At 45.9% G+C, this 12,130-nt stretch overlaps 1 protein-coding gene across 2 annotated transcripts in view; it reads right to left on the bottom strand.

Annotated features, from left to right (window-relative positions):
- Window positions 1-12,130, bottom strand: part of C15H10orf90 (chromosome 15 C10orf90 homolog) — a 186,541-nt gene that overhangs the window by 45,272 nt on the left and 129,139 nt on the right. For both annotated transcript variants that reach the window (XM_077105482.1, XM_077105481.1), the window contains exon 4: window positions 10,299-11,415. In XM_077105482.1, coding sequence (XP_076961597.1) covers window positions 10,299-11,415 — 1,117 coding nt within the window. The remainder of the gene's footprint in view (window positions 1-10,298; window positions 11,416-12,130) is intronic.

Raw genomic sequence — 12,130 nt, forward strand, 5'->3', positions numbered from 1 at the left:
AAAATTCATTTATGTTTCACATACACCTTATAGGTACATAGTTTGAAGATAATTTTATACAGTATTTTAAATAATCTGTGCACAAAACAAAGGGTCACAGTGTGAGATTTTCCTCTTGCAGAGTCATATTAATGCTAAAAAAATTTTCAGATTTTGGAAAATTCTAGATTTTGAGTTTTTTGAATCAGGGATGATCAACCTCATGGTAAATTGACAAGATTAGAAAATATCAGTAAAACAAAGCTTGGGTTTTGGGAAAAAATATATCAATAAAATGGACAACCCTCTAGTTAGAATGATAAGAATTAAAGAAAAGGCACTAACTACCAATAAATTAGAGGACATCACTAGAGATCCAAGGATCATAAGAAAATACTGAAACAACTTTATGCCAATAATTCAAACAACTTTGATGAAATGGCAAATTCCTTGAAAGACACAAATTGTCAAAACAGACTTAAGAAACAGAAACCCTTATGGTCACACTGCAAGAAAAGAGATTGAATTCATCATTAAAAACTTCCCCACAAAGAAAACTTCAGCCGAGAAACCTTCACTGTTAATTTCAACCAAATACTTTAGAAGCAAAACCACAAAATCTCTTTCAGAGTCAAAGGAGAAAATACTCCCCGGTTCATTTTATAAAGCTGATGTTTTCCTGGTACTCAAACCAAAAACATTTCAAAAGAAAACTGTAGACCAATATTTATCTAACAGATAAAATGAAAAACAGATTCCTGGAAAATATTACTAAAGATGATCCAGTGATATATTTGTTTTTTAAAAGTATAATATATTCTAATCATTTAACATAAAAATCAACGTAACTCCCCGTGTTCATAAAACAAACTAGAAAAAAAACCCTATTATTATCCCAGTGGATGAATAAAAGGAATTGTCAATATTCAGCACTCATGCACAACAAAGGCTGTCATCCAATCAGCAACAGAAACAATATCAATACAAAACGCAAACAACCTGCGTAAAAACTGGACAAAGAACTTGAACAGATACTTCTCCAAAGATTTTCAATGGCCAACATCACTAGGGAATCACTAGGGAAATGGAAATCAAAACCACAATGAGACACCACTGCATACCAATTAGAATGGATATTATCAAAATACAAAATAAAGTGCCAGCGATGATGTGTGGAAAACGGAAACCTTTGTGGATTGCAAAGGTTTGCAATGGGGTGTACCATCGTGCAGATGCTGCAGAAAACAGCTTGACAGCTCCTCAAATCACTACTAACAAAATTAACCTGATTCGCAATCCTGCCCCTGGGTATACAGCCAGGGAACTGAAAGCAGGCATGGAACACCGTGCAGACTGAGGACTCTTCACGATAGTCTAAGGTCAGAGCAAACCAGGTGTCCCCTCAGCAGATGGTGCAGAAATGCAACATGCAAGATACCTGGGACAGAGCATTGCCAGCCTACAAAGAAGGGAGTCGTGTCCTACCACAACATGGACGAGCCTCGAGGGCAACATGCTAAGGTGGACTGCGCGTGTCCAAAGGCCAGATGTTGTGTGATGCCACTTACATGAGGCACCTGGAGCAGGCGAATCCACAGGGACAGGAGGGGGAATGCTGGCTGACGGGGAATGGAAGCTAGTGTCTAAAGAGGACAGAGTTTCAGTTTTGAATCTACCCGCCTACATATTTTTAGAATCTCTGTGGCCATGAAGAGGTAAGACAAAGGTGTTCCCTCTCATTACTTCCACTCACCGTCCACTGAGGTCTTACCTCATGCAAAAGGCAAGGGGAAAAAGGTGGACACCATCCGGTGGAGAAAGAATAAATAAAACCCTAATCATGCATAATATTGTTATATCTAGACAATCCTAAGGAATCCACAAAAACACTGCTCTATTTAATCGATTTTTAACAAAGTGGCAGAATTCCGGGTCACCATACAGAAATGGATTATGTATACTATATATTGATCATTATGTATATAAATATTCAATCAAAAAGTTGGAAATAAAATTTTGAAAAGTCAATACCATTCATTCATAGTAGCATTCAGAATGTAAATAAGGGTGAATATTACAAAATGCGTAAATGGTCTCTACACTGAGAACCATAAAACATTTCTGAGAGAAACTGAAGATACACGCAATGATGTGAAAGAATTTCAAAAGCATTTGCCCAAGTGAAAGAAACCTTACAAAAGGGTGTGCCCAACTGGCTTCAACTTACAGGGATTCTTGAATAGTGACAGAAGGAAGTCCCACGGGGCTGGGATTGTGGCTGGGAGAAGACTGACAGCAAAAGCGCCCCAAGTTTTTGGGGTGATTCTGCATCTCCCTCTGGTGTTGGTCACGCGACTATGTGTGTACAATGTGTGCACTTCAATGTGAGTAAATGATGTCTCCAAATAGCCTGTACAAAAAGAGTACAGGACCAGACTGAGAGGGTATTTCAATATAAAATCAAAATTTGAGCAAGCGTAATGGCAGCCAGAGACTGTCCTTGCCTGTCTCCTGCAGCGAAAAGACATGTCAAACGCCAAAAGCTCACAGAGAAGGGAAGTTAAAGAGTCCCCCTAACTTTCAAATCACAGATGGGAGCCGAGCAACTTTTTTTGATTCATATAATATTTAAATTGCATGAAAATTTCTACAAGGAAACGAATCTGAGAGCCAGGGCAATCCTCAGGTAAGCAAGAATTCAGGACGTGAGTGGCACTGCCAGCCAGCACCAACAGTCCCACTGGCGAACCATTTAGGAACACTGACTCCAGCCATGCACCACAGATCTCAGCAAGAGCACCAGCAACAGGGTAGGCTAGCCAAGTCCTTCCCAGGGCTGTCAGGGGAAAGGCCACAGGAAAAAGACCAAGGCCATAAAGAATCTGAATGCCAGAAATTGCCATGAACAGACACGATGACTAAGGGCGAGGTGGCACCCTGGGCTGAACTCTGGCACAGAGGGCATCAGTGGGAGCAGGGGTAAAATCTGAGTAGCGTCTGCAGTCACTGCAGAACTGGTTTCCCAGTTTAGATCAGTGGCTCTCAACGGGGCCCATGTTACTCCCGGAGCATCTGGCAATGTCTGGAGACCCTTCTGGCTGTACACCTCAAGGGCTGGGAAAGTGCGGCCGGCATCTACAGGTGGAGACGCCCTACAACCACAGGACAGCCCCACGCCAGGACCCGGCCAGCCCGAAACTGCACAGTGCCCAGGGAGAGAGCGTCTCAGTAGATGAACCATGGTTTAAAGAAGGAGGTCAGCGAGGCTGCTATGGGGACTCTCTTGGCTACCTTGGTGACTCTTCTGTTCGTCCAAAAATCACTTCAAAATTTGAGGTTTTAAAACTTACCATGAACAATTTAAAAATGTAAATATAAAAAGAATATTGTTACATAAGTAAAAATACAAATAAAAAGCTAAAGAAAAGTGAACAAAGAAAATAAAGGCAACTCATAAGAGAAGAAATGCAGATGTGAAATAAACTCAGAAAGTTGGACCTCTGTGAAGAAGTACAGACTAACATATCATAAATGCCGACTTTTACTCATCAGAATGGTCTAGAAATGTTAGCAAGGCCAGTACCCAGGGTTTGTGTATGTTTAGGGAAGCTGGTATCTAGGTAGAGACAGTATAACTCAGTGTCACTTGAAAATCTTCATTAAAAGGCCTTAAAGTTGTGCCGATCTTTTGATTAGAAATTCTAAGAATCTAGTTTTTAAAAATCACATGAAATGCCCACATTTCTCCCCAAGGATGTTTATCAACACTCTGTTATAAAAATGTAAAAATGGAAATGATCTGTTTTAACAAGTAGTTTTAAAAAAACATGTTTAGGAGACTGTGTGATGAGAACCTCTGTCACCACTAAATGACAAAGAGGGAAAGATAGACACGGAGCAAACCAGGATGCTTTCCATGGCCCCTTTTTTTGAAGAAAAAGAAAGGCACCAGGCCTGGTAGCACCTGCCTGTTATAGCTTAGGAGGCTGAGGCAGGAGGATCAAAAGCCAGCCTCGGCAACTTAGCAAGGCCTAAGCACTTAGTGAGACCCTGTCTCTAAAGAAAATATGAATTTTTATATTGCTCAGTGATTAAGAGCCCCTGGGTTAAGAAAGAAAGAAGGAAGGAAGGAAGGAAGGAAGGAAGGAAGGAAGGAAGGAAGGAAGGAAGGGAAAAGAAAAGAAAAGAAAAGAAAAGAAAAGAAAGAAAGAAAGAAAGAAAGAAAGAAAGAAAGAAAGAAAGAAAGAAAGAAAGAAGGAGGGAGGGAGGGAGGAAGGAGGGAGGGAGGGAGGGGGCAGGCTTACGGGCAGGGAGGGAGGGGGAAGGGAGGGGAAGGGAGGAAGGAAGAAAGAACAAATAAATTTGATGTACTCAAGGGAAAATATAAGAAGCCAACTGGTGAAGGTATAATAAATAGTGACATTTCCCTGAGAGTTATAGTTAATTATCACTTTTATCTTTTTACTTAATTATATTTTAATTTCTACAAAGCACATGGTTTACTTTTTCAATAAGGAAAAACAAAGAATGATAAAAGTGAAGAAATTAAGGAAGAAACCGATTCCATTTAAACCTGCTTCTTCAGGGGTGACGTTGAGCCTGACAGCCCTGCAGGCTTTGGGGCTGAGTCGCTCCTGATGGGTTTTGACAGAGTTAAACCTGCAGCAGGAATTCTCCCTGATACCTAGGGAGCCAGAGCGGCCCTCCCAGACTTCACCGGCGGGGTCTGCTCCACTGTTCACAGTGGCTCTATTTCTGCATTGAAATGGTGCACTCGGTCTCCGGGTGGCCCAGGAGAGGACGCCAGAGAAACCTCTTTTCACTGTCTGCGTAGGCCACCTGATCAAACCTAAATACATTCCACCACAGGCAAAAATGAGTGAGCTTCTATCTCCCTCACACACCAGAGCATCAGTGTTGAGCACGCCCCTGAGGCGCCGTCCACTTTACCTGCAGTGACACACACGTGTATCTACATCCGACAGGAGAAATAGACCCATCACAACACGAAAAATGTTTCTGCATTTAACAAACTACTCTGAAAACCCAGTTTAAGATGAATTCATGAGCCCCTCTGCCAGCTCCATTCTTCTCTTGTTCTCCACAGACATTAACACAAAAGAAAGACATTTAAGATCATTGAGGGGGAAGAAAAAAAAAAAAAGCCAGCCAAAGAAATCAAACACACCATCCACATCTCGCAGGCTTTCCTGCTTCCTGAGTCATCTGTGCCTTGAATACTTTCCCTTACAGAATTCATCACGGACCACCACTTCCTCTTCCCCTGACTGTGTCTGAACTGACTTCCTGTAGACAGGGAGAGGATCCTCCAGAGGAATGATGATTACAAAACAGTATTGAGTCCATTAAAAGCTCCAGCTGGGGCTGGGGTTGTGGCTCAGCCGTAGAGCACTCGCCTAGCACATGCAAGGCCCTGGGTTCGAGCCTGAGCACCACATAAAAATAAAATAAAGGTACTGTGTCCACTACAAAAAAGCAGCAGCAGCAGCAGCAGCAGCTCAAACTGCCCACGGCTGCTCGTGGGAATTGCCTGGTAAAGGACACGGTGGATTGAAATCACATGGCCCCAAACCCATGGTGCTTCCTCTAGGCTACCCTGATTTCCACTGACTCGGCATTACCTATTTTAACAGATCAAACTGTTGAATCAGGACTTGAATTTACTTCTCTTCATCTCTCTCACCAACAATGGCTTTCTCCAAACCACTGGAGAGACATGGAGCGGGTTACTCAGAAAAAAGGGGAGGCCCTGTCTCCAAAGAGCTCACTGGGATGGTTTTAAGTCTTTATATACTTTAGACTCTAGGGAAGGATCTGAAAGCATATTTATGATCCTGGAGAAAATGCCCCAATGTCATTAAGACTTAGCATGAGTTAAATAAACAAAATTTTCAAAAAAAAAGAAACCTTTCAAAATATTTTTGCAACATTGCTCACATGTTTTTTTCTTCTCTATCATTACATTTGGCCACCTGCAGGATAATAAAGTTGTTCCATGACAATCCTTGATTATTCTGGTTGAGTTTCTGAGGGGAAACAATATTTTGAGAGTTTGCCCTTTGGCTTTCAAACCAAGGGAGGCGTCTCCAGTTCTCCCTTGACTTCACCACCTCCCTCTTCTGGGGGACTCTCACCCGGCTCCCACCCTTCCTTGCCAGAGAGGTGGTAGGAGTGAGCACCAAGACAGGTGGTCTGACGAAGAAGAGACAGAGAGCTTAGGTGTCCCCAATGCCTCATCAGGGGCTCTGTTGTCATCAGTGTGACCTGTCATCTGGCACCCCCGTCCTAAGCACCTTCTCTGAGCTCTGTGGCACTCGCCAACCTGCCTCTGCCCTCTGGGAACACAGAGCCTAGAGAGGAGAAACGGCTTCATGGAACAGCAACTGCAGCTCAGGAAGGGGCTGGGACCCACCAGGGGGCACGTCTGGGGTTCACCTCGGCACTGCGGCCCTGCAGCACCAGAGGCCAGCCCAATGCCTGATACTACGGCTGACCCAACAAATGGCAGCTGAGTGAGGAAAGGCGGTCCAGGTGGGACTCTGGACTGGAGCTAGCAGTAGGTGCCAGGCTGAGCATGTGCCCCATCCTTTTAGTGACAATGACAAGTGGCATTAGTAGCAGCAGTGGCTGATCTTGTTGCTGTCAGGAAGAGGTAGGAGGCTGATGTCAAGGTGGAAACAGGAGGGATCTCCATTTAGGAGACAGGAAAAGAATCAGAGAGAACCAGGAAGGTGCTGGCCAGAAGTGGTGGGAGACCCCGGGGGAAAAAGGGATGGGAGGCTAAGGACAGAGAGCCCCTCCCTTCAAGTTGAGCTTGGCTCCTTCACCACATCCTGAGAATCACCCTAAAAATCTGGCTCATCTGACAGCTACTGTGGTGTGTGTGTGTGTGTGTGTGTGTGTGTGTGTGTGTGTGTGTAAACAGACTACAAGAGAAGGATTTAAGAGGTCAACTGGCCCACCTCTCTTACTCCACAGAGGAACAAATAGAGGCTTCACAGGCAAGTGGCCTGCCCAGAAATACCTAGAGAAGTGGCCTTCAGCAGGGTGGCATGCTTTTTCTGAAAAAGCCCATACAGTAAATGTTTGAGGCTTTGTGGGCAGAACCATTTGGGTCAGTATTGCTTATCCCCTAGAGCAGTCAGAGAACAGAATTCCAGCTGGGAAGGATTTCTAAGTGGATAAATCTTGACTGCTCCAAATGACTTATTACATTTTATAAAAAATTCACTTGTAGCTCACTGGCCACCAAATGCTGGTACTCCTTGTGTCCCTGAGCACTCTTCAAACCTTCCACAGTGACAGTGGCACTGGGCCCACCCTCTGGAGTCACCAACACCCTGACCACTCTGTGCAGGGCTCCCAAAGACAGGGCCCTGCAGGGGCCAGACACACGCAGCTCGACACTTGACAGACACGTGGATTTGGGCAAATCATTTGCTCTTTGAGGCTCATTTGTCTCATCTGCAAAATAGGGATAATTACCCTCCCTTTACAGAATGGTTTGAATGAGTCAAAGCCACGGATGACGCCCAGGGCTGGCACCTAGGGTTTTCACAACATATGCTGTGCTTATGCCTAAGATGGTGACAATAATGATGATAAGATGTTCCTTTACTATCAAGGCAGAGATTGCACAAGACCCACCTCCATGTGCCAGCAGGATGCTCACAGCACCTAGGGGATGAGCAGAGAGAACAAATTCCTAAACCTCAGGGCCAGAAGAGAATGGTCCCCAGGTGTCTAGTGGAACCACAGGGCTGTCTGCATGGCACAAAGCCTTGGGGAGTGTCTCAGTTCCCCTAATCATGGTCATCTTCTGGGTGCATGTCCTGGAGGCTCATCAAGACACACTCTGCAAGACTTTCTGCCCAGTGCCATGATGATGAGATAAAATCGCCCAGCCTGTTGGTGGAATCTCCTAGGTGGCACCTATGAAGCAGCTGAACACCAGTTACCAGGGCCAAGAAAAGGCCCTGCTCAGGAGGCGTTTTCAATCCTTCAGATAAAAAGAATCAGATTCAGTGACTATGATACACAAAGATGGCTAATAACATGTGTCACCATGGGAGGCCATCAAGGATGCCTTGGACGAAATTCTGGTTTCAGGAAGGAAAATACAAATAGTTCCTCTGAGCTTTAATGAGCTTGGCCAGGGTCCGAAAGCACTTGCATGAAGGCTAAAAAAGCTTTAAGACTTAATGTCAGCACACTCGCCTTGGAAACTCTGTGTAGGTCAGGCCGGGACAGATGGTGGTCTTCAGAGTCACAAGTTGTGCTGGTAACTTTCAAGCAAGAATTCTACAGGGTGGACCAAGTTCTTTTTTGTCCTCTGAGAAAATAAGTTTCCGAGTGAGAACATTCTCAAACTCAAGGGTGTGTGCACACTTTTGTTAGGTGTTGGGGGCACGTGTCCCAGTGGTGGGCCCCAAGACTCTGTAGCTTTGGACATTATGAAGGAGGGGCCCGGAGGCACATGGGGTCTCTTCCCCTCAGAGTTGCCACCTCCAGCAAATAGAGAAAAAATTCTTTAAGCTTGAAGATCTTCAAGAACACATAGCCCACCTCCTGCTCTTGTTACCCAGGGAGTAAGTACTGCTGGTCCAGCCCACTGAGCCAGGAAACGGGAGACTGACAACTCTCAAAGAAGGAACCCACAGCTCCCCTGGCCTCTGTGAATCTCTCCTTACATGGCAGAATGAGGCCACACAACTTAGAGCCATTCAAGTGCCCCCAGAAGTGTATCTTCAGGATATGCAGTTATTCTGAGAGATGTCGGTCCATGGGAAACAGAGTTAACTCACACGATTTGCTAAGAAAACCTCCTGGAGAACCAACCATTTCACAAAGTCATGATCAAAACCTCTGCACCAAAGCCAGAAATAAGTGGGGGATTGTCTCTGCTCTTGCTCCTCTGCCCTGAGATGAATGCTGGAGATCTGGCTCCGGTTATTTTTAAAGATCCTTTGGTGAAAAGTGCTATAAATCTAAATTATTATTTCCCATCATGAGACACACTACGAGACAAGGATGTGCTTCCACCGGGGCAGCACGTGACGGTGCAGGTTGTCTATTTCTGGAATCTTCATCAATAAGGAAGATGAAGTGCTTAGCACGAGCAATTTCTTTAAATACTAAAGTGGGTTTATCTTTGGAACATGGACAGCGGCATGCATTCTCCTTCTTGCAGTAAGTCTGTAAGACTCAGAGGCATTTCAACGGTTTAATCGATCTGAAAGCCATGTCAAAATTGCTTTTAAAAATCTCTGAGCATTCAATATATACACACTTGTTAAAATTAATTACATCATTTAACATTTCTACACACATTATAGTTCTAAATGTTTTACAGTCATTTTTTTATTAATTAATAAAGCTTTAATGGATAAAATTTGCACCGTAAAATTATTATGCATATGCTGCATTTTTAATTTTATTATTACTATCTTTAAATAGTTAGCCAAGTGGAAAGTCACTAATTCATAAACCAGTCTCTCTCTCTCTCAAGAAGTAAAGCTAAAAATCAGAAGTTTGCATAAGAGAGAAAGAAATCTGGCCAATTTCCTTCAAAATAGACTTGCTTCTTCCCTTGATCTCCCAAAGAAAGGGGAAGGATCTCAGGGAAGTCCACCTCAAGCATCCTGCCTGGCCTTGGAAACAGCAATGAATCCAGCCAAGTTACCCCAGAAGATGCACCTGGGACTGAAATCGCTTTTGCTTCTGTTTGGCAAGGAGATTCTCTGGCTTCCTCATTTAGAAAATGTCCCATAGTTACCCGCCCCCTCCCCACACACACTCCATCTTGGGGCTTTGTGGTCTGGGTTTTTATGATATTTATGAAGTTAATTCATAAATATCATCTATGTAATGGAACAGTAAAAAGTGCAGAATTCTAGACACTCCCAAATATGCAGGTGTTTAACTCCAGAGAATAAAACATCTAGGCGTGGATGGTATTTTATTCTTTTCTCCTTACTTTGGAAGGTGGAGCAGGCATGGTCTGAATTAGCTTCCTTTGGGGGCCACTCCCTATTCTTTGCATGTATCCTGGCACTATTGTTAGCAACAAGAATTTGAGGAGAGGTGTCTCATATCTACAAAAGTCTCATCTAAAAAAACCCTATCCTCTTAGATGTCAAAGATGAGCTGTATCAGTTGCCACCTTGGTGCAGAGGGGTCAAAGCCAATCCTACTGCCAAACACCTCTGAGACTAAGTGATGTAGAAGCAGCTCACTTAATATCCCCCAGGCAGGGCGTTCATACCCCAGGCTCTCCTGCAGAGGGCAGCACCACTCACCTGCCTTGTAACTCCAGCCAGGAATGTGAATGGCCAGTTGCTCCGCGTGACTGCTGGTGCAAGGAGCCGCGTGGTCCTCTTTCCCTTTTCTCACAGTGTCCAGGTTAGTCCCAACATCTGCAAGTTCTATATTTTCCGAGAGAGGAGAGCTACTCCAAGGACATGTGCCCGTCCCCAGGTGCACCCGCCCCAACGATAGGTTTTCCTTGGAGTGACCTTCCTGTAAAGCTGGGTTCCAGGGTGGGCTTTGGAGGTCCGGGTTTCCCTCTGCGAGCTCCTGCCTCAGGCCTCTGCTCATTGGCTCTCCGTTAGCTGGGCCGTCTACTCCATCTGCTGTTAACCCGTGGGAACTACAACTGAGGTTGAGGGACAGGACGGATCTGTGCACTTTGGGGCTTGCAATTTGAGGTTGCTCAACAGGGACCGACAGAGACCTGTCCAAGTGGTAGATGGAATTCTGACACTGCCGAGACATCTGGAGGTGGACACAGGAACTGAAGGCCAGGGGGGTCTTTCCCGATGGCGGAGGGTCGGCAGAACACCCGCTCCCTTTGTGGTCTACGTGGGTGACCCAGGACTCGTTTCCCGCACACAGCCGGGCCCGGGCCTCGGGAACCTTCAGCCTCGTCACCGAGCCGTTTCTGGGGCACTCTGCGCAGTCAAAAGGTCCGTGGTGCTGATGTGGCTGGGCACCGTCAGTCACGGCCGATGGGACCCCGAGCAGAGCATCCTCGGCCCTGCACCGGGGACACGGCGACTCCCCAACAGCGCCCCACACCAGGGCACTGGCTGCTGGGCGAACACGCCGGGCGGTGATGGTGATGGACGCGAACCCCTTGCGGAGGCCTCGGTCGGCAGTGGGCAGCAGTTCAGCTTCCGATCCTCGCTCGTCTGACCGTCTGTGGACCCCCAGCTTGCCGGGCAGTAACGCCAAGGCCCTGTGGATGCTGACTCTGCTGCGGTTCGTGGACGCTGGCTTGGGGGGACAGGCTCGAGGTTGAGCGATCGCACACGGCAGGGGTAAGGCGGCCCCGGGTTCTCTTGGTGTATTCTCATCAATCAGCTGCGAAATCACTACGGATGAAATCATTCTTGAGTTTTGCGATGCCGAAGCCTCCTGCAAATAGAAAAGATCCCGATTGTTCAAGTAGTTCACTGTGATTCAGACAGGACTCCCCAGGGCCACGGCTCCGGTTCTCCCCCACAGAAACTCACTGCACACTCGTGCCCTGTCTGAGCGCTTACGAGGGTGGGAAACCCAGATCTGTTTACCAAAAAGCTACATGTTCTGCCAATGCTAGCCCGATGGGGCTTGCTTTTCTCAGTGGGGTGTCTAGGCTTAGTTTATTTAAGCGTGAACTCTGTCAGTGGAGATGGTGAGATTTTGAGAGTCAACTCTACCAGACCCAAGAATCTGCAGATCCGAGTTAACAGACTCAGTGAAGAGGGAAGACCACATTCTGGAGTTGGGCTGTGTGGGGCTTGGGGTGCAGGTTTTGAGGGTGATGGGTCAGCACTGAGGCATGGAAACTGCAAGAGAGATTACAGGGAGCTCCTGCCCACCTCCAGCTCTCGCACTGTCCTCCACCTTTGCTGGTTTAGACACTAATTCAGTAATTCACTAATTCACTAATCTCTCCCTGCTGCTTGGAATCACAGGTGCCTGAATGCACAATAAGAAGATGGAAAGCAAATGACCAAGCTCTGACAATTGCCCAGACCAACACTGTGATAATCAGGTGATTTCACTTATCAGAGAGAGGAGAGCTACTCCAAGGACATGTGCCAGTCCCCAGGTGCACCTGCCCCAATGATAGGTTTTTCCTAGGAGT

The sequence above is a fragment of the Callospermophilus lateralis genome, chromosome 15, assembly GCF_048772815.1.
Source record: "Callospermophilus lateralis isolate mCalLat2 chromosome 15, mCalLat2.hap1, whole genome shotgun sequence".
Lineage (NCBI taxonomy): Eukaryota > Metazoa > Chordata > Mammalia > Rodentia > Sciuridae > Callospermophilus > Callospermophilus lateralis.